Below are 26532 nucleotides of genomic sequence, written 5' to 3'. Positions count from 1 at the left end.
CAAGTGTGAGAAACTCCACAGAACACATGACCTGATTTTAATAGATTTCAAAGAGGATAAAAAGCAGTGGGAGGAGGCTATAGATTAAGAGACTCTACAGCCTGTCGACCAAGTGCATTGTGCATTTGTGTACCTGGTTTGGACCCTGATTCACACAAACCGGTTATCAAAAATGAAAATAACGTCTGAGACAAATGGGAGAATTTGGACACTGGATATTTGATAACAGGGGATAATGGTTGCTATTTGGGTATGATAATGGCTTCGTAATTACCTTTTGTAAGGGCCCTAATTTTTTAGAGACAGATATGGAAATGATGGGAAGGAGGTAACTGGGTAAAGAATAGGTGAGAAGAGATTGGCTGTGGGTCAACCACTTGTTCAATTGTGTAGTGGACATGTGGTTTCATTATACACTTTCCCTACCTTTGTGTGTCTCTGAAATGTTCCAGAATAAGAAGCTAAAAGGAAAAAAGAAAGAGTGAGGGGGAAAGTGGGTCCCTGCAGAGGGCCTCCTGTCCCCCTCGCCTGCTTCCCAGCTGCCTCACCAGCTGAAGTCATCTAATTTGCATGTTGATGGTGTTTCCCCACCGGAATGTGAGCTCCAGAAGGAAGGAGCTCTCTGCTTTGCCTGCTGCAGATAAAGGAAATTGGGAGACTGGAAGCCTCTGAGTAGCGAGTCACCTCCTCCTGGACAACACGTGTGGACTGTGGAGGGCCCCGTCTCCTCACACCCTCCTGACATCCAGCAAAGGACCTGCATGAGACATACAGGGGTCGTTTCCCAAGCGCAGTCAGACCTGTGCGTCAGTTCCCAGGATTTGCTGGAGGAGAAGAAGTGTCCCTTTGTGACGTAAATCGACATGGCTGGGCTGGTGTGGTGGTGTCTGAGGGTGTTGACTTATCAGTGTCATTCATCCCTCCATTCACTCATTGCCAGGCCCTCTTCCAGGTACTTGGGACATGCCAGTTCACAAAATGAGTAGAATGCCTGTAGCACTGACGTGCCAGAGGGGTGAGTGGGAAAGGGGCTCAAAAGAGATTTAATTTGCATTTCCCCGATTATGCATCATTTTTTTTTTTGGCCACACTGCGCAGCATGTGGGATCTTAATTCTCAACTTACTTTAACAAATAGGAGAGTATGTGTTCATGCACACATGTGCATGTGTTGTTTTTAAGTATATACTGTATAAGGGTTCACTCAGAGAGGCAGAGCCACTACGAGACAGAAATTATATAAACAATAAAAAATTATATAAAAAATATGTATGTTACAGGGATTACACCTCACGCAATTGTGGGACGTAATCAAGCAATTCCTATCGGCTCTTGTATTTGCATCTGATGCTGGAGCAAGACAGGGTTGGAAAGGGAAAATGGATGTAAAGTGGGGAAACCAAGCACAAGCTGTGGTCATGAGCTGTGGTCATGAGCTGGAGCCTCTAAGGACAGACAGAAAAGCCTTTGTTTTCTTTGATGATGTGGGTGTCCTGCAGAAGGAAGGTGGAGCAGGTGTAGGCCTGTTGCTATCTTGTGCCACCCAGTGAGCCGGGGACATTGTGCGTGGCAGTGGCACCTGCGTGGACCTTTCATAGCTCACACCACCTCTGGACACCCTCTGTAATTCACATATTGATTGTGTACTGCCTGCTTTCCCCACTCACAGGCAAGGTCCACAAGAACAGGGACTTATTGGGAATGTTGCTTGTCTTATTCGTTCATGTAGCCCCAGCACTTAGAACAGTGCCTAGCATGCAACAGGCACTCAGTAAATACCATGCTTGTGAAACATAGAGACACAAGTGGCAGAGCTAGACACACACACAAACGCTAGTTGTTGAATTGCTAAAAAAAAAAAAATGTAGCAAAATGTTAGCTGTTGAATCTAAGGGAAAGGTATGCAATGTATTCATTGTGTTATTCTTTCAACCTTTATGAACATTTTTAAAATAAGTTGTGGAGGAGACAAAGAAAGCAGGGTGTGCTGAGAAGGTCCTCGAAGCATCAGCTGGGACCAAGATTGCTGGGATAGAGCTCACTCCCTGTTGTTAAAAGGTAAACTGAGGCATATTAAAATTTTTGAAGAGCTTATTTGAGCAAACAAAGAACGGAATCAGGTAGCGCCAAACCAAAAGAGGTTAGGAGCGCTCTGCCAACAGGAGCTAGGGAAGAGGGTTTTATAAAGAGGCAGAAGCAAAGCAAGGAAGTTGACGGGCCATAACTTAAGCAGTCGCCTTATTTGGAAAGCCTTGCTGGGGGCTCCTTAAGTAGCTACCAAGGCAGCAGAGCCACTGCAACCTTACGGCCTCCTTGTTTAATTACGTTAACACTGGCAACTGGCCAAAACCACCTGGGACGGTCCAATAGTAGAGCCAAATCGGACGACCTCGGTCCTGAGCTTCAGTCCCTTGGCAGAGGGGACTCTGCCCCACAGGGGTGTGCGTGCTAGACGAGTTCCCCGTGGGAAGCTGACCTCACTCTCCGCGGAGTGGGAACCCTGCCCCTGATGCCGGTGCCTGCTACCCAGAGAATTACTGCCACATCCTCCCCGACTTCCAGCCTGAGGCCTCTCCCCAGACCACTTCTCCTGCCCCGCAGTCGGGGCACCGGCTCAGCCTGGCCAGTCCTCCCAGCCTGCCGAGCTCTTTCCCAGCCTCAGCCAACCTGCCACTTGGAAGGACACCAGCCCGTCCTTGGGGGGGCCAGCGGGTGCGGTAGGAAGCAGCGATGACCACCTCTTCCTTCCGCCCGCGCTAGTCCTCCACGTCGGCCACAGCGTCGTCCTCGGACGCTCCAGCCCCGGACCGCGCGCCGCCCCCGAAGTGCGCAAAAACCAGCGCAGGGGGATGGGGAGGCGGTCGCCGCCACACACGACGACCACCGCCAGCCCGTGCCAGTCCCCGCCTCGGCGGGGTGACACCGGCTGCAGCAGGGCGGGGCCCGGCCGGGACGGCAGGCGGCCAGCAGGCCTGCCAGGGCCAGCAGTAAGGGGCCCACGCCGGAAGTGCGGCCTTGGGAGGCCCGGACGCGGCGTGGCCTCTCTAGGCGCGGTGGAGCCCGCGTCTCTCGGTGGCTCCGGAGCGCGAGTCTCAGGCGTCAGTCAGGAGAAAGGCGCCGGGCAGGGAAGGCGGGGCCCGCGGCGGACTGGGAAGTGTCGCGCTCTAGGAGTGGTTGCCTGGGAGGCGTGGGCGGGGAGCCCTGGGAGGCGGGGCGCTCCGGGATTGGCGGGTGCGCAGACGGGGCGGGGTGTCCCCTTTGTCTGACTGAGGTGCGGGCGGCCGCTTCTGCGCGTGAGGCTGCGACAGGGACGGTGAGTCGGGGCGCGGGCAGCACGGGGAACCTCTGCTCGCGCGGCGGGGGGCCGGGACCCTCCTCGCGGCCGGGCGCTTCCCACAAGGGCCCGCTGCCCTCTCCAGGCGCACTCCGAGCCCCGCCCCACTCTCGCCTCCGCCGGGCCCTCCCTCCCCGCTCCCGCGAAAGGCGAGCCCTGCCCAGCGGGTGGTCCTCGACCCCGCGAGCTCCAGCCTCTCGCGGCGCCCGGGGGAGGGCCGGGGTCGCGAGACCGCTGTCCGCGGGGGTCGCTCTCAGCGTCCCGGCGGCCTTGGCGTCTCTCTGGGAAAAGTGCTTCCCCCCGAGTTCCCCTCCCGCCTCCATTTTCCATCGAGGCTCGTTTCCCGGTTACTTTGTAAAAGCCCTTTTTCGTGAGCGCGACCAGCCTTTCCCAGAGTCCGCGGGTGTCTGTCTGCTGGAAGCTTGCCGGGGCGCTTCAGCGGGAGACGGCGTGCCGCCTTTTCAGCCGAGCCCTCGGTGTGCGCTGCCCTTGGCGTTTCCTTTCTCATCAGCTCGGTTCTTTAACCTACGTGTCTTCTCAAATTGTCATTTGACTCCGGTTATGGTGTTTTGTTCCGTTTTGAGATGGAAGATTTCGAGTGTTTAATGGTCAGATACTTACCCTCGAGGCTTTTGGCTTTGTGCTGTGTTTTAAAGGGCTTTCCCTATTCCAAGATTAGTTTTAAAATAAATTCTTGTTTTTCTCTGGTACTTGTGAAATGTTGGCTCCATCTGGAATCATTTTGGTGTGGGGCAAGTTGGGAATCCAGCTTATTTCTGACACAACCTACTGAATAATTCATTTCTCCATTGATTTGGAAAATCACCTTTGTCACGTGTTAAATTCTCCCAAGTCTTGGGCCCATTTCTGGGATTCGTGGTGCTTTGATGTGCAAAGGTTTTGATTTTCATGCGGCAGATCTGTGGATCTCTGCCCCCCAGACTTTATTCAGGTTCTTTTTATGATGTAATTTAAAAATTTATTTCTTATTCATTCATTAGCCGAATGCTTTCAGTATATGATATGAAATGATCTCATTTTTTTCCTGTCTTTTGTTTTTTGTTTTTTTGTCGTATTTTTTTAATCTCTGCTTTTGCTTAGCTTTCTGGGAGATAAGTTGAGCCTTGTGCAAAGATCTAAGTTTAGACCCCTTGTCCAAGTGCCGGTTACTGGACCATCTTCCCCGGGATCCGTTTGTTTATAGACGTGGCCCTGCTCTGCCCCTTCTAGTCCAGGCCCGCTTGGCTCTCGGCACCACGGCTTTGTGGATACAGTGGGCAGAATTAGCATCACATTTCTAAGGTTTATTTTAACCTTGTTTCTTGTTGCCATCTGTGCGTAGAACCTTTTTCGCTGTGTATTTCCCGACTCCGTGTTGCTGGTGTGTAGGAAAGCTATCAGCGTGGATGCATGTTTGTGATCGTTTACTTCCGAAGGTTGCAGGGTTGCGCTTTGGGCTTAACGGGTGGCTCAGAAGCGCCTCTTTGGAAGGTGATTCCACCCTGGAGGGTGGGGCTCCGTGGAGTTAAAGAAGGAGGGGGCAGGCCTTCCAGCAGGAAAACCTGGGGGTGAGGACGGTGAGGATGAGGGGGGCGACTCTGGGACTGGGAGTGTGCCTGTCATGCCTGTCACTGTGGGCGGGGTCTTTGGAAGGAAGGCTCTTTTACATCAAGATCATCAGCAGTTCCAGCAAGAGCGATAAGTTACTAAAGCTTAGCTTACAAACAAAATAATAACAAACGTTAAGTCCTAAGCTCTTTGCGTCTCTGCAGTCCCGTTTTTACTTCCTGTCCCTTAGTCACCGCCCGAGCCAGACCTCACTCGGAGGTCTCACTGCAGTGTGGCCACTGCTGCAGGGAATGTTGGCCTGTTCTGGTTTGTTTGGGTTGTTCCTTGGCGGGAGTTCCAAAAAACGAAATTCCTGCATCTGAAGAACGACGGTGACCCGTGGGTGGGTGGGTGGGTCACTGTTGCGGGCACCCCCAGGGCGGGTGCTTTTTGTACTTGCCGCTGTGTTGGGGGCGGTGTTGCCTCCTTAGGCAGCTCCTCAGAGCCAGTTCTGACCCTTGGTGGTGGTGATTCCGGCTCTGGGGACCATCTAAACAGGACTTGTCCTGCCCACCTGTTCGCCCTTCCTGATGCCTGGAGCTCTGGGCATCGCGGCGGGGGTGGCCTGGTAAAAGCCAGGTTCAGTGCCCAGGTGGCTGTGTCCTCCCTGTGGTGTCTGTTAGCAGCCTGCAGTGCTTTTTGCATGTCTTTGCATCTGGCACAGACTTGTTCCAGGAGACCCAGACCTTATCTACCAAAGGGCAAAAAAAATGAAAAACTAGTTAGTAGCACTTTTTAAATTTGTTTTCTTTATTTTTTATCAGGATGTAAGTGTCTTATTCCATTTGTGCTGCTACAACAAAGCACCACACACAGGGCAGCCTATAAAACAACAGACATTGATTTCTCACAGTGCAGAGGCCGGATGTCCGAGGTCAGGGGGCCAGCAGGGGCGGGTGAGGCCCTCTTCCTGGCTGCAGACTTCCTGTGTCCTCCCGTGGAGGAAGGGGCAAGGGAGCTCTGTGGGGTCTCTTATCAGGGGGACTCCACCTTCATGACCGAAGCACTCCCAAAGGCCCCACCTCATAACACCCTCACATTGGGCATTAGGATTTCAACACAGACATATACATTTGGGGGACACGGACATTCAGACCAGAGCAACAAGCATACTTCAGGATACTTCACACTTTTCCCTTTGGCAGTTTGCAGAGGTCATCCTAGGCAGACGCCATCCTAGGCAGAGGCCTTTTGCTTTTGTGCTTCTCTGGGACTCACCGCAGGTGGGAATCTTGTCGCCTTCTCCCTCTCCGCCCCTCTGTGCCTCAGGCCCGCTGGGTTTGAATTAATCCCATCGGGTGGCGACGTGAGGCTTAGTCAAGTGCTCTCACCTGAGAGGAGGTGTGTCATCTCTCTGTCTTACTGGTGTGGACAAGGGCTCACACCCCCTCGTGGCCCCGAGGTCATTGTGGAACAGGAGCATCGTGGACACACTCCACATCCCATGCTTTTGCCGACCCGACCCGTCTGTCCACCGGGTGCAGTCTGAGTCTTGGTCTTAGCAGGTGCCGGACTGGTGTGTGGAAGGACGTGGCTTTGGCAGCGGCACCATCCTGAAGCCTCTGCTTCTGAAGCCACACGACTCACGTGGGATTCGAGCTCAGGGGATGAGCCTCGAGCTTACTTTTAATTGAAACCACACACCTAGGCTCAGGACTTAATGAAGCTCAGGCTGTGTATGTCGGCGGTCCCTAACCTTTTTGGCACCAGGAGCCGGTTTCGTGGGAGACAGTTTTTCCACGGACAGGGTGGGGGGGGTGGTTCAGGCGGTAACGCCAGCGATGGGGAGAGGCAGGTGATGCTGTGCGACCCGGTCCGGTACCCGTCTGCGGCCTGGGGGTTGGGGACCCCTGCTCTATGTCTCAGTGCAGAAGGAATTCATAGTAAGAGGCAAAGTGATGGGTGAGAAGTGGAATTATTTAGAGAGGTACGCATTCCTCAGAATGTGGTCCGTCTCAAAAGGAGAGAGCGGCCCTGGAATACGGGGTGGTTACTTTTTATGGGCCGGCTAGTTTCATAGGCTAACTAGTAGGAGGGTTGTTCCAGCTTTTTCAGGGGAAGGGCAGGGGTCTCGGAACTGTGGGGCCCGTGGGTGTGTCATTTAGCTGATGTACTACAGTGAGCATATAATGAGGCTCTGGGGGGCGAGTCTTCCGCCGTCTTGGGCGTGGTTGGTTCTAACCAGTTTTTGTCATATCTGACATCTGTGTGTTCTTTAAGGATTGTGCTCTGCCCCCTCCCCTCCTGGTCTCTCGTCCCTCCCAGGAGGGTGTGCACTGCCTACGGATGTATCTGCTGCATCTAAATATACCAGGTGACTTTCCCGCCTGAGAAAGAGCCTATCAGAAACTCCGCTTCCCCATTGCTGCCGGCAGCAGATGTTCACCTTGCACTTGTTGCTGTTCTGAAGCGGGGAGTGTGGTCTCATTGCTCCTGTAATTTCATACACTTATTCAGCAAACATTGAGCCACTGGCTGCTCTGCTGGGGCAGGAAGGGGGGTGTGAGAGCGACGAGGCAGAGGACCTCGGTGAGAGGAGGGGCCTCGGCGACAGGGTGACATGGCCAAGCACCAGCCGAGGGGCAGGAGCCACCCCAGCCAAGGGGCGGCCCGGGCAGGGTTGAGCACCCCAGGAACGGTGTAGGGGCGGGCTGGGGGTGGCCTTGGAGCCGAGAACAGTCACTGTGTTCCCATGGGGGGGGGCAGGACAGGACGGTGCTGCCGCGGCCCAGGTTCTGAATCTGTGCGGCGGGAAGCAGCTCAGGTCACAGGCACGGGCTCGGGCAGGAGCTGGCCTGGCCCACGGCCTCGTGGCCGGCCACCAGCACCCACTGGGGAGGCTGTGAATGGGGCGCCTGTGGCCGGGTATGGTCAGCCCATAGTGCAAATGACTGTCCACCTCTGCTGGGTTCCCAGAGGACCAGAGCTGTGCCGCTAACAAAGGTCGGTGCCCGTTTTCGGGTGAATTCTGGGGTACTTTTATTCACTCCTTGCATTCTAATCGAAGCCTCCGGTTGAAATTCTAATTAGAGTCGTGTTGCCTTTACACGCACAGACACGCACGCACACACGTTTTGGGGGAGTGGGCATTTCTGGTGGACGGAGGGGTGGGCGGTGAGGGCCAGCCTCTCTCTGCCAAGGCTTCTGCTCCCCAGAGGCAGCCACGGTCAGGAGTTCAGTGTGTATTTTCCTGAAAGTTGTGGTAAACGTACTCATCCACTGGACGTTTCACAAAGAAGGTGAGGTGGGGGCTCCCTGACATGCTCCCCCAGAGGCCCACAGTGTGAGGTGAGGCGTCCTGCTTGGTGAGCTGCCTGCCTGAGGGGGCTGACCTCATTCTTGCGTCGTTTTTCCCCGAGCAATCTGCCTGCTGGGCTTCTGTGTCCCTGTTGCGGACCCGCCTCGGCCTCCAGGTGATGTCAGCCCCATCGCCCTGCCAGGGGAGCTCTTGGTCCCCACTTCTGTGTGGCAGTTGGGGGGTGACAGATAGCTTACTTGGCCTGGCATTTCCCCAGAACCTGCCCACCGTCGGGCCTCCCTGTCAGGTGCTCAAACCAAATCCCTGGGTCACTCTGGACTCCCACCAGAACCCAGCCCCCGCTGGAGCCGCCACCGGGGCAGGACCAGGCGTGGCCAGGGCATCGGTGGGCCACAGGAGGGCCTGGCATGGGGTCCCCACAGGAGTGCGGCCCTGGCAGGACTGTGCACGCCCAGCCTCTCTGGAGGCAGCCAGGCCCGGTGCCTCCCTGGATGACAGCTTGGCTCCTGTGAGGACGCGCTCACCCGGGCCTGTGCGTGCACTGCAGGCCGTGCCAGGTGAGCTGGGCAGACGGCCCACTGCCCTAGGGGTGCACGGCCGTCCCCAGGTGTCTCAGGTGGGACCTTCCTGGGCCCGAGAGCTCGGGGTCCATCTGTGCAGCTCTGGGACTGGAGTCAGAGTTCACGGGGGGCCCAGCTGGGCCCGTCATGTGCTCCCTGCTCTTCCTCAGTCCCACAGGCTCCTCCGATTTCCATCTTCCTCAGATACCCCAGGGATCAGGTGATGGCAGCGGCCAGGCTCCTGCCGCCACCGGCGGTGCCCCAGGTGAGTTACCCCGAGGCCCGCGCAGCGCCACGCCGGGGGCTCCTGGTGGCAGCCTAAGCATCACTGCATCCTGGATGCTGCGGCCCCTCCCTGTCACTGCCCCGCATCCCTGAGCCTATCCCCACACCCCCATGCTGCTTGCACCCACCTCATCTCGGATGGAGACACTCAGTCGACCTGCAGCAGCCCCTGTCATTCCAGGCCAAGGTGACCTTCGAGGACGTGGCCGTGCTCCTCTCCCAGGAGGAGTGGGACCGCCTGGGCCCTGCTCAGCGGGGCCTCTACCGACATGTGATGATGGAAACCTACGGGAACGTGGTCTCCGTGGGTAAGGCCCCTCTGCAGACCTCGTCTGTCTGTGTGCTCTGCCCAGGGCGGGGTTAGGGTGCTCACAGATGCTGTGTAGACAAAAGGCCTTCCCTCCCCATGAGCAGGAATTCCAGGATCCAAGCCCGAGGTGATCTCGCAGCTGGAGCGAGGAGAGGAGCCGTGGGTCCTGGACAAACAGGGAAATGAGGGGCGCCGGGGCCTGGGCACTGGCCGCTCAGGTGAGTGGGGAGCCGCCTTCCTGCACCAAGGGCTGAGCACCTGCGAGTGCTGATGGGAGGTGGCCGGAGTGGCTTCCTCCTGGGGTCTGATTTGGCAGAGGGACCCTGCGGGCAGGTGGGGCCAGGCAGGGAGTGAGCACAGAGGCGAGTGCAGCCTGGTGGTGGGTTGGGCCCAGGCAGAGCAGGGAGAGCACCCATGGTGACCGGGCGCCTGCCGGTCCCCGTTCTGATGGGACATCCAGAGTTTGAGGGATACCTGGTTGGTTGAGGGAAGAAGGAAGCACCCTCAGTGTAGAAGGGAAGTTTCTTAACCTGGTAGGTAGTGGGGCCGGGGCTATTTGAGATGGGGAGCCTACCATCCACGGCCACGTGGCGCCGTCCGGCCGTCCCACCCAGAATAAGGCAGGACAGACGGAACACAGCAACAAGGTTGAAGCTACAGAACTGGAAAGAAGTCGTTGAAAATCATATGATTTTCTCTTGTAAGATTGACTAGAATTCACAAGAGAGTTTGCTAGGTACAGAATCAGTTTATTTCTATTTATCAACACCAAAGGTATGATTTTTTTTTCTAGTTTTATTGAGATATAATTGACATGACATTACAAGTTTAAGGTGTAGAGCATAATGATTTGACTTAAATATATTGTGAAATAATAACCACCATGAGTTTAGGTAACATCCACCATCTCATATAGGTACAACAGCAAAAGAGAAAAAAACTTTTTTAAAAATGTGATTTTCTTAAAGATAACATTTACAGCAGCATCAGAGAGGTGATGTGTCCAGTAGTTAATCTAACAGACGAAGTACCAGACTTTATGGAGGAAAGTGTAGAAGGGAGGGTGCTGGCAGATACGTCCAGTCCTGAGGGCAGTGGCCAGCAGTTGCTTTAGGGCGGGGTGGGGGTGGGCGACATCCAGTGAAGGACAAGGATAGGAGTCTCAGGGAACCTCAGCCAGCCTGCCCTGCAGGACGTGGCCCCTCTGGCTGTGAGGACAGCACGGCACCAATCCCATGGCTGCTCCACTCCAGGTCTCTAGGTACTGTGTGGAGGGACACCAGGTGTTACAGACAGCCCGCCTCTTACTGACCCGCAGAATCAGGTATCCTCAGAGGAGCAGTGACTTCACTGGACCCGGAGGAATGCGATTTTCCAGGGAATGTAGAAAAGGCACAGCATCATGTTGAGCAAATCTTTGACTGCAGCTGCAGGGGGCAAGAAAACAGCTGCCCCCAACCAGACCTGGGTCCCTGGTGGACCAGCTGTGCTTTCACCTGATGGAGGTCTTAAGACGAGTGCCCTTCAGATCTGATGCCAAAGAGACCGCCGTTCTCCAAGAGCATGGTGGGTTGGAGAGAGAAGCTTTCGCACAGAAGCACCTGCTCACTCTGCCCCCCACCCGCAGGCCCCAGAGGACGGGGTCTGAGAGATGAGGGGTGTGCACAGAGCAGGAGCTGCCTGCTGCAGCCCGGGCCGCCACCATGTGCCTCAGCCTCGCCCGGCGGCTCCTCAAAGGGAGAAGCGTGTGCGCCTGCCTGGCCCTGCTGTCTTAACCCAATGAATTGCACTTTCGTCTTGTAACAGCAAATGAGAGGATTTTCCACTCTTGGGAGAGGCATTGGTTTTGTTGTCCCTTCAACTCTCTGTTCCTTTTGCAGACAACTTCACGTATGACCACATGACAGCTTGTGTGCAACAAGACAGCACGTCCTGTCCCTGGGGTGAGTGTGTGTCTCATCTTCTTTTCGATCCAGTACAAAATCCCTGACGTGTCTGGCTCGTGGTTCACAAGAACACGAGGAGGTTCCCAGGCTGCTGTGATGCAGCGTGTGTGTTCTCATTACACAGCACACACAGTCTCTACAGAATGCCGGTGGGGGGGTTAAATTAAAAAATTGGTTTCGGTGGACTTGCTTTTTCCCCCTAATTTGTCTTGTTGTTGCTGTACACTTGAAACAACGATGAAGCTGCCATCCTGAGAGTGTGGGGCAAGAGGCAGCCCATCCCCGCATTCACGGCAGCCTGGGTCTGTTGTGCACTGTGTTTGTGCCATGGATGATGGAGGGAGTTACCTCCTGAAATGTTCAATTATTCTTCACCATTAAAGTCGTCTTTCTTGTCTTGTTACTCTGGCATCAGGCCAGAAGCCACCCATTCAGGAAGCTTCAAACATTAGAAATGATACTTTTCCATGCAAATGAGTAATTATTTCTTTGACCTACCAGCTTTACTCTGTGATGATGAGGCTCATAAGTGAAAAAAAAAGAACTAAAACTTGTTTTCCGCTTAAAAAAAAACATAGTATAAGTTTTTAAGAACATGTAAAAATCTTATTAAACAGATGACAGTGAATTCAGATATTTAAATGAAGAACCTATCGAATATCGTTACCATTTATGAGTACAGTGCACACTTAATAAATAAATTGCTCTGAAGAGAATAAAATATGAAGAAACACCCAATAAGAAAAATGGGCACAAAACTTGAACAGGTTCTAATAGAAGAGAACCAACGGAGAGGCCAGATGGGAGGGTGGCAGCCGCCTGCAAGCCAACAGAAGAGGCCTCAGAATGAAATCGACCTTGCTGGCACCTTGATCTTGGGCTTCCCAGCCTCCTGTTGTTTGAGCCCCCCAGTCTATGATATTTTGTGAGGACACCAAGCCAACTAAGATAGCCCCAGGATCCCTGCCCTCTGATCCCTGCTATACATGCCCTGCATAATCCGCAGGACTGTGGTTATGTGTTTTATGATTAGGTTATATGAAATGGCACTGTTGCCTTTAAGGAACAGAGAATGCTCTAAATCTGGGTCTGGAGGTCAGAGACAAGTCAAATTCAAAGCAGGAGGAGGGAATTCCCTGGCAGTCCAGTGGTTAGGACTCAGCACTTTCACTGCCTTGGCCCAGGTTCAGTCCCTGGTCAGGGAACTAAGATCCCACAAGCTGCTCTGTGTGGCCAAAAATAAATTTATTAATTAAAAAAAATTTTTTTAAAGCAGATGGATTTGATGCATCATTGCTGCCTTAAAGATGCAGGTAGGAGCAGAGAGTGACCCCCAGGCAGCATCCAGCAGGGAAATGGTCGCCTCGGCCCTGCAGCTCCAAGGAGCTAAATGCTGCCAACAATAAAAAAGAGCTGAGCCTTCACACAGGATTTCAGACTGGCTGACACTTTAGCTCAGCCTTGTGATACCCTGAGCAGAGAACCCATCCCCGCCATACAGAATCGTGGCCTACAGAACTGTAAGCTAATAAATACAGTTCCCAGTGCTCACACAAGGCTGGGAACACTGTCTCTTCCCACCAGCAAGAGTGGAAAACCTTGTAACTCACAAGGCATCATCAGGTAGAGTACTGAGTAGGGTCTTGCCTCACTAATTGGGGGGAAATAACCTTAAACACTGCCCTGGTCAGACTGAACAGAGTTGAAAGGCAAGAACCATACAGTTTCCAAGTAACTTAGCCACATATTAGAACAAAGCTCAATAATGTTTATAAAAATTCAGAAGTATCCAGCACCAAGCAAGGGGAAATCCATGATGTCCAGCATCTAACCAGAGATAACAAGAAGCAAGAAAATACAGCCATGATTAGAAGAAGAACCAGTCAAGTGAAACTGACCAGAAATGACAGGGATGATAGAATTGGGAGACAAGGATATTAAAACAGAATAAATTCCATATGTTCAGGGAGCTACAGGAAATAGTGTATTAGGTAGAGGCATGGAAGATTATTTTTTTTAAACCCAAATCTAATTTCTAAAGATGAAAACAACGATGAGATGAAAAATTCACTGAGTAAAATTAGTGGCAGATTAAACATTGCAGAAGAAAGGATTAGTGAACTTGAAAACAAAGGCATGGAAACTTTTGAAAAGGAAACAGGACAAAGGCTAAAGAAGATTGAAGAATATCGGTGAGCTGTGGGAGAACCTGAAATAGCCTGATATATATCATTGATGGGAACAAAGCAGGAAAAATATTTGAAGAAGTGACAGTTGAAGTTTTTCCAAATTTGATGAAAATTATAAACTCAGAAATCTAAGAAGCTCAAGGGACCCTATGCATAATAAACATGAATAAAATTACACTAAACCACATCATGATTAAATGTTGACAACTGGTGACAGAGAACATTTTAAAGGCAGCCAGAGAAAAAGACACATCGCATAGAGAAGCAGGGGCCAAAGGCAGACTGACTGACAGACTGTACTTCCTTCCTTCCTTCCTTCCTTCCTTCCTTCCTCCCTCCCTCCCTCCCTCCCTCCCTCCCTCCCTCCCTCCCTCCCTCCCTCCCTTCCCTCCCTTCCCTTTCTTTCAATATTTATTTATTTATTTGCACCAGGTCTTGGTTGTGGCTTGCCAGCTCCTTGGTTGCAGCTTGCCAGCTCCTTAGTTGCAGCACATGGGCTCCTTAGTTGTGGCATGCGTGTGGGATCTAGTTCCCTGATCAGGGATTGAACCCAGGCCCCCTGCATTGGGAGCGTGGAGTCTTACCAACTGTGCAGGCGGCCACTTTCTTGCTGTGTGTTCACTTGACTCTCTGTGCCTGAGGAGACATAAGGACACTGTTCTCATCACTGTGGCCTGCCCTGATGACCTCAACTAGCCCTAAGCACTTCCCAAAGGCCCCACCTCCAAATACCATCACACTGGGGGTTAGGGCTTCAGAATACGAATTTGAGAGGACACAAATTTTCAGTCCTTAACAACTTCCCTGTTCCTTCTTCCCCAATTTTATGATACTGTCCTAAGTTTTATATATGTTGTAAAACCACAATACGTAACTACTGTTTTTGCTTTAGACAGTTGCCTTTTAGAGTGACTTAGCAAACTTTTTCATAGTCTTTTATATTTACCTTCATTTTAACCATTTCCAAAAACCGTCATTTCTTTGTGCGATTCCAAGTTTCTGTCAGGTATATTTTTTCCCCATGAAGAACTTCCTTTAACATTAATGTGGATTTCATGGCTGGAAACTCTGTCCATTGGTTTCTTTCTTTTCAAAAAATTATCTTTTTTTTTTGAAAGGTATTTTTTGCTGGGCACAGAGTTGTAAATTCACAAGTGTTTTCCTCTCAGCACTCGAAGGATGTCCGTGCATTGTCTTCTGACGTGAAGGTTTCTGATGACGAGTCTGCTGTATTTCTTACTTTCGTTCCTCTGTGTTCTCTGTGGGTTTTTTCCCCTGTAGCTGCGTCTAAGATTTTTCTCCTTCTCTTTGGTTTTTAGGAGTTTGAATAGGAAACATGTTTATGTTTCTTTGATCTTGGATCTGTGTTTTGATATCATCCGTTATTGTTGGAAAAATCCCAGCCATTATCTTTTCAGATGTTTTACTTCCTTGTCCTCTGTCTTCTCCTGGGATTCTAACAACGTGCAAGTTGGGCTGTTCAGTATTGACCCACAGCTCTGTTTAGTGTTGTTTTTATTGTTTACTGTTCATTTTTCTCTTTGTGTTTCAGTTTGAATAATTTCTGTTGACCTATTTATAAGCTCCCTGGTCGTTTCCTCAGCTGAGTTGAGTCTAATGAGGAGCACGTCAAAGGCATCCTTTACCTCTGTCGCTGTGTCTTGTGTCTGATCATGCAGGTCGTTCCAACACACGGGTCACCTCTGAGCCTGGCGTATTGCCGCTTAGTGTCTTGATTGTGTGTGTGTGTGTGTGTGTGTGTGTGCACGCATGTGCGTGCACTCACACAACCTTTTCTTTTTTGGTATCTCTTACTTTTTTATTGAATGTCAGCCATCACTCATGGGACAGCGAAAGAGGCAAACTGTCTGTCTGGAAGCACAGCCTCTCCTGCTCAACTTAGTGTGAAAGGCAGAGTCAGTTCAGTCAGGAGCTGGGCTGGGTTCTTTTGTGCCCATAGTTGCCTTCAGGGCGCCACCAGATGCAGATTCCACAGGCACTTCCTCATGCAGGGCGGGGGCGCTCAGTCTCCCGTGTGTCTCTGTACCTCAGAGGCTTCCTCCACCCGCAGTAGCCTGCTGTGGCTTGTTGCTCAGCACTTGTTAGACTTGGGGAAGCAGGGATGGAGCCACCCCTGCTGTCCTGGTCGGTCCTTGGGCTCAGCCCTCCCCCAGCTGAAGGAGGTTCTAACTGTCTGGGCCCAGGGTCGTTTCCTGCCCCTTGCCCACCCCCACCCCCCAAGCACAGGGTAGTCTTCCCTTCCCCCAGCCCTGATTTTCATCTGTCCCCAGAGTGTCAAGTTTGCTTACCCTCCCCCAGTGACTCACAACTTTTGTTCTGTAGAGAAGGCTCCCCCCTCTTTCAGACCTGAACCCCCAAGGGAGGCTCCCTGTGCTACTACCCCCAGGGGCGGTCCATGGAGCTGCGCCCTCGTGTCCATGCTCCCAGGGGCTCTTTGTCAATCTGTTGAAGTTTTAGCTGGAGTCTCCGAGCCTCTTGTGTGGTGGCCCTGCCTTCCATCTTCCTCTCACCCTCCCTTCAGCCGTGGGCCACCCCACACACCTGTCTCCAAGCACCTGTCTTTCCCTAGATTTCAGCTCAGTTGGTTATTATTGTGACATTAGTTCTGTGATGGATTCAGAAAAGTTAAGATTTTGTAGATTGTCTGGATTTTTCTTGCTGTCGGGGTGGAAGAGATGCTCTTTCCAGGTTTCTAGCCCCTGGGGGAAAGCCGTTAACAAAATGATATAATAATACGTGTTGTCTTAAATAATATAATAATGACATTAATGGTAGAAGAACATGGGAATCACAGCTGGATTGGTCAGTGCAGTCACGAGACTTTGCCAGATTGAGGTTGTGTTCTTCTGAGGGTCCCGGGGAGGGGCCCCCACTGCCTCTGATGAAGAGGCAGCGCTTGGAAGCAGAGGGCGGTGACTGTTTGGCAACAGGAACAAGGGCTTGGACACTGGGGTTGGAAGAGGAGGAGAAGAACAGAAGAGGGGCTTCCCTGGCGGTCCAGTGGTTAAGACTCCGCGCTTCCAATGCGGGGGGTGCAGGTTTGATCCCTGGCCAGGGAACTAAGATCCCACGTGGCACATGGTGCGGCCAGAAAACAAGGGAATCAGAAGAGAGGCGTGGGTCCTGAAGGCCCCCGGCTGCAGGGGGAGGAGCCAGGCTCCGTTCTGGACTTTGGATGTGGATGTGCTGGTGGCCCCTCCAGATGAAGCGGCCTGGCTGCAGGCAGACACCCCCCTGAGCCCTGGAGAGCAGTGCGGGTGGGGAAGCCAGGATGTCCCCGTGTCGGGGGCAGCTGAAGCTCGGGGTGGGGCCCCAGCCTCTACACCACTGTGGGGGCCCCTCGCCCTCAGTGTGACTTCTTTAAGGAGCTTTGGGTAAGTCTCCCCAGCCCTGGTCCTGCCTCTTCCGAGATGACCCTCTGCTGAGGGTTTGCTGCAGTCGGGCTGCCACCATCCTTTTTTTTTTTTTTTTTAATGTTTTTTGGGGTTTTTTAAAATAAATTTATTTTATTATCTTTTGTGTGTGTGTGTGGTATGCGGGCCTCTCACTGTTGTGGCCTCTCCCGTTGCAGAGCACAGGCTCCAGATGCACAGGCTCAGCGGCCATGGCTCACGGGCCCAGCCGCTCCGCAGCATGTGGGATCTTCCCGGACCGGGGCACGAACCCGTGTCCCCTGCATCGGCAGGCGGACTCCCAACCACTGCGCCACCAGGGAAGCCCACTGGCCACTGGGAGTGTTTACTTTTGACTGCGTTGGGTCTTCGTTGCTGCCCACGGGCTTTCTCTAGTTGTGGCAAGCCGGGGCTACTCTCCACTGCGGTGTGCAGGCTTCTCGTTGCAGTGGCTTCTCTTGTTGTGGAGCACAGGCTCTAGGCACGCAGGCTTCAGTAGTTGTGGCGCACGGGCTTAGTTGCTCCGCGGCATGTGGGATCTTCCCGGACCAGGGCTGGAACCCGTGTCGCCGGCATTGGCAGGCGGATTCTCAACCACTGTGCCACCAGGGAAGCCCCTGCCTCCATCCTTTTGCAAGAAGTATTAGCGTTTGGTATGTCTAAGTCCCTCCAAGGTAACCATTTCCTGGATGTCACAAGACATCACAGGTCAAATCAAGCACATGTTGACCCCGTTGGCACAAATCTCTTTCCAAACACTTCAGTCAAAGACTACCTTAGAAGCTCCCTTGCTTGGTGGAGAGACTGCTTGGATTCCGAGCCCATTATTTTCCAAGGGTCCTGGTTGGGGTTTGAGGGAGCCCTGTCTTCTCAAACCAAGTTCTGAGTGAATTAAAAAGTAAAACTTATATCTCAATAATGCTGTTACCACCAAAAAAGAAAAGAAAAGAAAAGCTGATGGGACTTGAAAATATTCTTACTACAGAAAAAGCAGTTTGGTGACAACATGCCTGGTTGCCATTCAGTATGCTTCCTAATCAGAAACTCCAGAAAGACCTTTAACCACCAGATTCAGGCAGGGAGGGGCTTCTGGGTCTTCACTGTGAAGCAGAATGCAGGTCCCCTGAGCTGAGAAGTCCCAGAGGAGGGGAGGGAGAGGCAGGCACCATGGGCACTCACATTGGTGCCATTCTAGCTCGTGATCTCCTGGTGTTTCTGGGATAGCATTTGTCAGTCTGCTTTCCCCAAGGGCTGCCGGCCCTGGCACCTGTCACAGGCCCCAGGAGTGTCCTGTGTGGCAAGGGAGTGAGAGTTCCCTCCTCGGATCTTCCTCGGCCCCCGGGGCTTCTCACGCTGGCATGTCCCTCAGCGACCACCGTTTTTAACACTGTCCCCAGCGAGGCCTTTGGGAAGCTAGAGGCAGCAGCACAGTGGGTGCTGAGATGGCCACTGGGAGGATCGTGGGAGAACTGGCTCCGTCCTGTCCCCCATCTCGTGCCGTCACAGCCCTGCCTCGGGCCAGCTCCACCTGCTGAGTGTCCTTGATGGACATTGCTCTGAGCAGGCCGTCCTCCAGGACAGTCCTGTCTCCTGGTGATGTCAGTTCAGCGGCTCTGTCTCCGAGATTTAAAAAAATGTCCTTGGCACCCCCTGCTCCGCCCACTCAGCCTACAGAGCCCCTGACCTGACTGTAGAAACATCCCCTGGCATTCTCTGCCACCCTCACTGACACCTGAAAGCCCTGTCTTGTCCCCCAGGAAGCAGTCTTCTGGACACGCACGCAGTGCTCACGCATCTCCCTAGCAGCCCCCTTCCCACCCACCACGGTCCTAGGTGTGGTCCTGCCTCGATTCCACCTCCAATGGCCTCTGGACACTCCAGGGAGGGCGGGGCTGGGGTGGCAGTGGGCTCTGACCTCGTGTGCCCCTCACAGGGGCCCTCGGACTGGAGCCGGCCTTCTCTCCAGCCACACGGTTGGCCTGGGCACCTTTTGTGCCACCTGCTGGTGGCTTCTCAGCCACGGGCATTCAGGGGCCTCCCTGCTCCAGTGAAGCGCCTTCAGGGCGGCAATTGCTCTGCAGTTTCAAGTGTGTTTAACACACTCACTTTGGTTCTGTTTTTTCAGGATGTGAAAACACGGAGCGGGACCAGAGCAGAGCCTTGAGTCTGAGGCCGCTCACTTCACAGGAAGCACCAACGGCTCTGAGGAAAACGCCAGCCGAGTGGAGTGACCAGGGAAGCTGCGAGCCCGAGGAGAGCTTCTGTCTGAGTCCCAGCCACGCCGGCCCCCCTGAAGGCCGGGCCTTGAGTCAGGGCATGCCTGTCGCTCAGCGACCAGCCGTTCCTGGCGGGGAGAGACCCTACCGGTGCGTGGAGTGCGGGAAGTGCTTTGGGCGGAGCTCCCACCTCCTCCAGCACCAGAGAACCCACACCGGGGAGAGGCCCTACGTGTGCGGCGTGTGCGGCAAGGCCTTCAGCCAGAGCTCGGTCCTCAGCAAGCACAGGAGGATCCACACGGGCGAGAAGCCCTACGCGTGTCACGAGTGTGGAAAGGCCTTTCGAGTGAGCTCAGATCTGGCTCAGCATCACAAGATCCACACGGGGGAGAAGCCACATGAGTGTCTCGAGTGTCGCAAGGCCTTCACACAGCTCTCCCACCTGCTCCAGCACCAGCGCATCCACACCGGGGAGAGGCCCTACGTGTGCGGCGTGTGCGGGAAGGCCTTCAACCACAGCACTGTGCTGCGCAGCCACCGGCGGGTGCACACCGGGGAGAAGCCGCACGCATGCGCGGAGTGTGGCCGTGCCTTCAGCGTGAAGAGGACACTGCTCCAGCACCAGCGGGTCCACACCGGGGAGAAGCCCTACGCCTGCGGCGAGTGTGGCCGCGCCTTCAGCGACCGCTCCGTCCTCATCCAGCACCACAGCGTGCACACAGGCGAGAAGCCCTATGAGTGCAGCGAGTGCGGCAAGGCCTTCCGGCACCGCTCCACCCTCCTGAACCACGAACGTATCCACACCGAGGAGAAGCCCTATGGCTGCTACGCATGCGGCAAGGCCTTCGTGCAGCACTCCCACCTGACCCAGCACCAGCGGGTCCACACCGGCGAAAAGCCCTACGTGTGCAGCGAGTGTGGCCACGCCTTCAGTGCCCGCAGGTCCCTGGTCCAGCACCAGCGGGTCCACACGGGTGAGAGGCCATTCCGCTGTGCACAGTGCGACAAGGCCTTCAGCCTGAAGGCCACGCTGATCGTGCACCTGAGGACCCACACAGGCGAGAGGCCCTATGAGTGTAGCCGCTGCGGCAAGGCCTTCAGCCAGTACTCAGTGCTCGTGCAGCACCAACGCATCCACACAGGCGAGAGGCCCTATGAATGTGGGGAGTGCGGCCGCGCCTTTAACCAGCACGGCCACCTGATCCAGCACCAGAAGGTACACAGGAAGCTGTGACCTTGGCCGCACGCGAACCTGCACTTGGGAACTTGGGCACCCGGCCCCAGGAAGCCTCCAGTCCAAGGGAGGTGCCCGTCAGCGTCACCAAGTATCACTGAGAAGGGAAGCACTGACATGTCTCTGGAAGAACTTCAGAGGATGCCTCATTTTTTTCTCTCAACTTCTTGAGGTTACACTGCAGAGTAATTACACAATTGTAGAGAATTTTGGTGAAGACAGTTACAATTCATTATTTAACGTTAGTTTATTAGAAGTGAGGAAGTAAAGGAAGTTACTGTCACAGTAAAACTTCCTCACACTCCAAATAGAGGGTTTTTTCTTAGAACATTATATGCCTTTTTCCTAAACTCAACAACTGTTCTGAGTATTGCACTTAAAATTAGAATGTTGGACGATATTTTCAGTATTCTGTTAAGCACTACAATACTGTGTGGATAAAATGACATAAAAAAGATTGTCACTAAGTGTCGTAATGTATTATGGCTGAAAATCCTGTGTGTGTGGAACCACTTGTTTTGTATGAAAACCGGGTGGCAGGGGGGTGGGGGGGCGGGACTCTAAAGATTAATTAGTGAGAAATTATGTAAATTTAGAAAACCCTTCATCTACTCCTTTAACTTTTCAAGATCAGAAGGGAGGTCCTAACTTACTTATTAGTGAAGATACAACTCAAAAATGGATCTTTTCCTCAAAACCTGTGCACAGAAATCATGGGATGTCTTGGGCTTCTGGGCCCATGTAGGCTTAGGAGGCCTCTTCACACTCAGAGCCCAGACCTTACAGCTGCTACACCACGTGGGTGCCTCTTTATACACTATGGTGTTTCCCAAAAATAGTGTTACTAAAAAGACAGTTCTTCGGCACATACTTTTTTTTTTTTTTTTGCGGTATGCGGGCCTCTCACTGCTGCGGCCTCTCCTGCTGCGGAGCACGGGCTCCGGATGCACAGGCTCAGTGGCCATGGCTCACAGGCCCAGCCGCTCTGCGGCATGTGGGATCCTCCCGGACCGGGGCACGAACCCGTGTCCCCTGCATCGGCAGGCGGACTCTCAACCACTGCGCCACCAGGGAAGCCCCTGGCACATACTTTTAAATCAAAATTCTCAAATAGCTTTTTGTTTAATCTTTCTGATATTTCTTTTGCTATGACTGAGGGTTTTCTTTCATTTTTTACTCCTAGTTCCAAGAGAGTCTAGTATTCATTGTCGTATACTGTAATCTAGTTTATTCATAATTTTTAAAAGTTTTTTCTCTCTATTGAGAACATATCAGCTTCTCAGGAAAAATCAAGGACCAGAGTGTTGATCACTTTTTTTTTTTTTTTTTTTGGCTGTGTTGTGTCTTCGTTGCTGCACGTGTGCTTTTCTCTAGTTCTGGTGTGCGGGCTTCTCATTGCAGAGCACAGGCACCAGGCGCACGGCCTTCATTAGTTGTGGCACACGGGCTCAGCAGCTGTAGTTCTTGGGCTCTATAGCACAGGTTCAGTAGTTGTGGCGCACAGGCTTCGTTGCTCCACAGCATGTGGGATCTTCCCAGACCAGGGCTCGAACCCTTGTCCCCTGCATTGGCAGGTGGATTCTTAACCACTGTGCCACCAGGGAAGTCCTAGAGTGTTGATCCTTAGGTCCACAGCAATCACTGATGCAGGTGGAAGCTTGTTTTCCCCTCTCTGCAGGCACTGCTGAGAGGAGCTTACATCACTCAGGTGTAACATGAGAGAGGAACTGAGATCACAGGGAAGCTACCAAACTTTTTGACTCAGTCCATGACTGGCATCTGACTCCCAGTGCTACTCAGCTGAGCCCACCACTACTCAGGACACAATTCCTAATCGTGTGGAAGTAAGAGTAAGAAACAGTCATGTTCCAAGACAATGCTGCCCACTCTCACCACCTCTATTCAACATAGTACTGGAAGTCCTCGCCACAGCAATCAGACAAGAAAAAGAAATAAAAGTCATCCAAATTGGAAGGGAAGAGGTAAAGTTGCCATCATTTGCAGATGATCTGAATACTACTGGGTGGGCCAAAATGTTCATTCGGCTCTTTCTTTAAGATGGCTCAGTAGCACTTAATTGTCTTTAACTTCATTAAAAACAATTTCGTTAGCCTGTATGTGACAGCTGTCATATCAGCATGCATTTAAAAAAAGACGTATCAAAACTCTTGAATTTTAATATTGAAGATGGAAGAAAAAGAGCAACATTTTCAGCATATTATGCTTTATTATTTCAAAAAAGGTAAAAACACAACCTAAATGCAAAAAAAGATTTGTGCAGTGTATGGAGAAGGTGCTGTGACGGACCGAACGTGTCAAAAGTGGTTTGCAAAGTCTTACTGGAGATTTCTCGCTGGATGATGCTCTGTGGTCGGGTAGACCAGTTGAAGTTGATAGCGATCAAACAGAGAACATTAATTGAGAGCAGTCAATATTATACCACACAGGAGATAGCCAACGTACTCAAAATATCCAGATCAAGCGTTGAAAATCACTTGCACCAGCTTGGTTATGTTCATCACTTTGATGTTTGCATTCCACATAAGCAGAGAAAACCTTCTTGACTGTATTTCCCATGCAATTCTCTACTTAAACATAATGAAAATGTTCCATTTTTAAAACAAATTGTGATGGGTGATTGAAAAGTGGATACTGTACAATAATGTGAAATGGAAGAGATCGTGGGGCAAGAGAAATGCACCATCACCAGCCACACCAAAGGCCAGTCTTCATCCAAAGAAGGTGATGTTGTGTATATGGATTGGAAGGGAGTCCTCTATTATGAGCTCCTTCCGGAAAACCAAACGATTAATTCCAACAAGTACTGATCCCAATTAGACCAAATGAAAGCAGCACTCATTGAAAAGCATCTGGAATTAGTGAACAGAAAACGCATAATCTTCCATCAGGATAATGCAAGACCACTAGTTTCTTTGATGACCAGGCAAAAACTACTACAACTTGGCTGGGAAGTTCTGATTCATCCGCCATATTCACCAGACATTGCACCTTTGGATTTCCATTTATTTAGGTCTTTACAAAATTCTCTTAATGGAAAAAATTTCAACTCCCTGGAAGACTGTAAAAGGCACCCGGAACAGTTCTTTGCTCAAAAAGTTTTGTGGGAGCTTCCCTGGTGGCGCAGTGGTTAAGAATCCGCCTGCCAATGCAGGGGACACGGTTCAAGCCCTGGTCCGGGAAGGTCCTGCATGCTGCGGAGCAACTAGGCCCGTGCACCACAACTGGTGAGCCTGTGCTCTAGAGCCCGGGAGCCACTACTGAGCCTGCATTCCACAACCACTGAAGCCCACACGCCTAGAGCCCGTGCTCTGCAACAAGAGAAGCCACCACAATGAGAAGCCTGCACACCACAACAAAGAGTAGCCCCTGCTCGCCGCAACTAGAGAAAGCCCACATGCAGCAACAAAGACCCAACACAGCCAAAGGTAAATAAATTAAATAAATAAATATTTTTAAAAAAAAGTTTTGGGAAGATGGAATTATGAAGTTGCCTGAAAAATGGCGGAAGGTAGAACAAAAGAGTGAATACGTTGTTCAATAAAATTCTTGGTGAAAATTAAAAGTGTGTCTTTTATTTTTACTTAAAAGCCAAAGGCACTTTTTCACCAACTAAATATGTAGAAGACCCTAAAGACTCCACACGAAAACTTCTAGAACTGATAATCCTAAAATTCATATGGAACTATAAAATACCCAGAATTGCCAAAGAAATCCTGAGGAAAAAGAACAAAGCAGGGGACTTCCCTGGTGGCGCAGTGGTTAAGAATCCGTCTGCCAATGCAGGGGACACAAGTTCCAGCAATGAAGACCCAATGCAGCCAAAAATAAATTAATAAATAAATTTATAAAAAAGAATAAAGCAGGAAGCATAACCGTCCCAGATTTGAGACAATACTATTGGGTTGGCCAAAAAGTTCGTTCGGGTTTTTCTGTAACATCTTATGGAAAAACCTGAACTTTTTGGCCAACTCAGTACAAAGCTACAGTAATCAAAACTGTGGTATTGGCACAAAAACCAACATATGAGTCAATGGAACAGAATAGCCCAGAAATAGGCCCACACACCCATGGTCAATTAATCTTTGACAAAGGAGGCAAGAATACACAATGGTAAAAGAAAAAAAAACAGTCTCTTCAGCAAGTGGTGTTGGGAAAGTTGGATGCATGTATATCAATGAAGTTAGAACACTCTCACCATAAACAAACTCAAAATGGCTTAAAGTCTTAAACATAAGACATGACACCATAAAACTCATGGAAGAGTACATAGGCAAAACATTGCCTGACAAATCGTACCTGAGGCAGTCAGTCTCCCAAGGAAATAGAAATAAAAACAAAAATAAACAAATGGGACCTAATCAAACTTACAAACTTTTGCACAGCAAAGGAAACCATAAGCAAAACAAAAAGACAATGTACAGAGTGGGAGAAAATGTTTACAAACAAATGACAAGGGCTTAATTTCTAAAATGTACAAACAGCTCATACAACTCAACAACAAAAAAAACAACCCAGTTAAAAAGTGGGCAGGGCTTCCCTGGTGGCGCAGTGGTTGAGAGTCCGCCTGCCGATGCAGGGGACGCAGGTTCGTGCCCCGGTCCGGGAAGATCCCACATGCTGCGGAGCGGCTGGGCCCGTGAGCCATGGCCGCTGAGCCTGCGCGTCCGGAGCCTGTGCTCCACAACGGGAGAGGCCACAACAGTGAGAGGCCCGCGTACCACAAAAAAAAAAAAGTGGGCAGAAAAACCTAAACAAACATTTCTTCAAAGAGGAAATACAGATGGCCAACAGCCATGTGATAAAATGCACAACATCGCCAATTATTAGAGAAATGCAAATCAAAACTACAATGAGGTACCACCTCACACCAGTCAGAATGGCCATCATTAAAAAGTCTACAAATAACAAATACTGGAGAGGGTGTGGAGAAAAGGGAACCCTCCTACACTGCTGGTGGGAATGTAAACTGGTACAACCACTATGGAGAACAGCATGGAGATTCCTCAGAAAACTAAACATAGAACTATCATATCCAGCAATCCTACTCCTGGGAATATATACAGACAAAACTAATCTAAAAAGATACATGCACCCCTATGCTCATAGCAGCACTATTCATAATAGCCAAAACATGGAAGCAACCTAAATGTCCATTGACAGATGAATGGATAAAGATGGGGTCTATTTATATACAATGGAATACTATTCTGCCATAAAAAAGAACAAAATAATGCCATTAGCAGCAGCAATAGATGCAACTAGAGATTATCATACTAAGTGAAGTAAGTCATAAAGAAAAAGACAAATACCATATGATATCACTTATATGTAGAATCTAAAATATGACACAAATGAACCTATTTTTGAAACAGAATCTTGGACATAGAGAACAGACTATTGGTTGCCAAGGGGGAGGGGGTTGGGGAGGGATGAAGTGGGAGGTTGAGGTTAGCAGATGGAAGCTTTTATATATAATGTTAACGTTTAATGGATAAACAAGGACCTACTGTATAGCACAGAGAATTATATTCAATATCATATGATAAACCATAATGGAAAAGAATATTTTAGAAAAGAATATATACATATATATATATATGTATAACTGAATCACATTGCTGCACAGCAGAAATTAACACAACATTGTTAATCAACTATATTTCAATTAAAAATATATATTGTTTTTTTAAAAAGGGAAGAAAAAGGTAATGCTCTGGTGGAAAAAAAAAAAAGAAATGGTCATGTTGTAGTCAAGATGAAAATAAGAGGTCAGGTAGTTTCAATGTACAGGGATGTTTTTTGGGAAACATCACAGGACAACTTGAGTCACGCAGTGCAAATCATTCTGATTGCTGAATCTTGCAAGTAAGTTAGGGTTCTCGGGGAAATCATTGCAAAACGTATGATTCGCTTCCCCACCTTGCCAAAGGAAGCGCACCTACTCTGTCATTCTTGCTCTCAGCTGCACTCACCTGGGTGGCGAGCTGTAGCGCCCCTCTCCCTGGGAAGGAGCCTGGAACATGCATTTTTGCCACTTGCCTTTCCAAGAAGCAGGAGTAGCACGTGACCTGCTGGGACCTAAGGGCAGTCTGCCCTTTTTGGAAGTCCCATCAGAGGCTGGAATGACCTTTGGGGTCCCCCTCACTCTGGTGACACCA

At 51.0% G+C, this 26532-nt stretch overlaps 1 protein-coding gene and 1 long non-coding RNA gene across 7 annotated transcripts; one reads left to right on the top strand and one right to left on the bottom strand.

The window, feature by feature from the left end:
* Nucleotides 1-1597: 1597 nt before the first annotated feature.
* LOC113633781 (uncharacterized) lies at nt 1598-24780 on the bottom strand. The gene is made up of 3 exons (XR_003438330.1): nt 24570-24780; nt 13786-13789; nt 1598-1609 (listed from the first exon to the last, which is right to left on the bottom strand). It is a non-coding gene; the product is annotated as an uncharacterized LOC113633781 (long non-coding RNA).
* On the top strand, nt 3288-20820 carry ZNF250 (zinc finger protein 250). Of its 6 annotated transcripts, XM_027132179.1 has the most exons (7): nt 7689-7884; nt 8529-8757; nt 8931-9025; nt 9227-9353; nt 9460-9573; nt 11236-11298; nt 19029-20820. In XM_027132179.1, exons 3-7 carry the CDS (start codon nt 8984-8986, stop codon nt 20351-20353), a joined length of 1671 nt encoding a protein of 556 aa, XP_026987980.1. In that variant the 5' UTR covers nt 7689-7884; nt 8529-8757; nt 8931-8983; the 3' UTR covers nt 20354-20820. The 6 variants fall into 6 exon arrangements, with proteins under 6 accessions (XP_026987979.1, XP_026987977.1, XP_026987976.1 ...); XM_027132178.1 differs by lacking the exons at nt 7689-7884; nt 8529-8757 and adding an exon at nt 3288-3312 and having other exon boundaries at nt 8965-9025; XM_027132176.1 differs by lacking the exons at nt 7689-7884; nt 8529-8757 and adding an exon at nt 3292-3312.
* Nucleotides 24781-26532: the final 1752 nt, after the last annotated feature.

Source organism: Aethalodelphis obliquidens, unplaced genomic scaffold (assembly GCF_003676395.1).
Source record: "Aethalodelphis obliquidens isolate GAN/ISIS:26980383/991018 unplaced genomic scaffold, ASM367639v1 scaffold41, whole genome shotgun sequence".
In the NCBI taxonomy this organism is placed as follows: domain Eukaryota; kingdom Metazoa; phylum Chordata; class Mammalia; order Artiodactyla; family Delphinidae; genus Aethalodelphis; species Aethalodelphis obliquidens.
This window is presented reverse-complemented; position numbering and strand designations above follow the sequence as displayed.

Excerpts from the sequence above, each read along its gene's own strand:
- ZNF250 (XM_027132175.1), top strand. The coding sequence starts at position 8,358 with ATGTCAGCCCCATCGCCCTGCCAGGGGAGCTCTTGGTCCCCACTTCTG. Across the intron at positions 9,354-9,459 it reads CGGGAACGTGGTCTCCGTGG|GAATTCCAGGATCCAAGCCC; the intron begins GTAAGGCCCCTC and ends CCCCATGAGCAG. Across the intron at positions 11,299-19,028 it reads CAGCACGTCCTGTCCCTGGG|GATGTGAAAACACGGAGCGG; the intron begins GTGAGTGTGTGT and ends CTGTTTTTTCAG.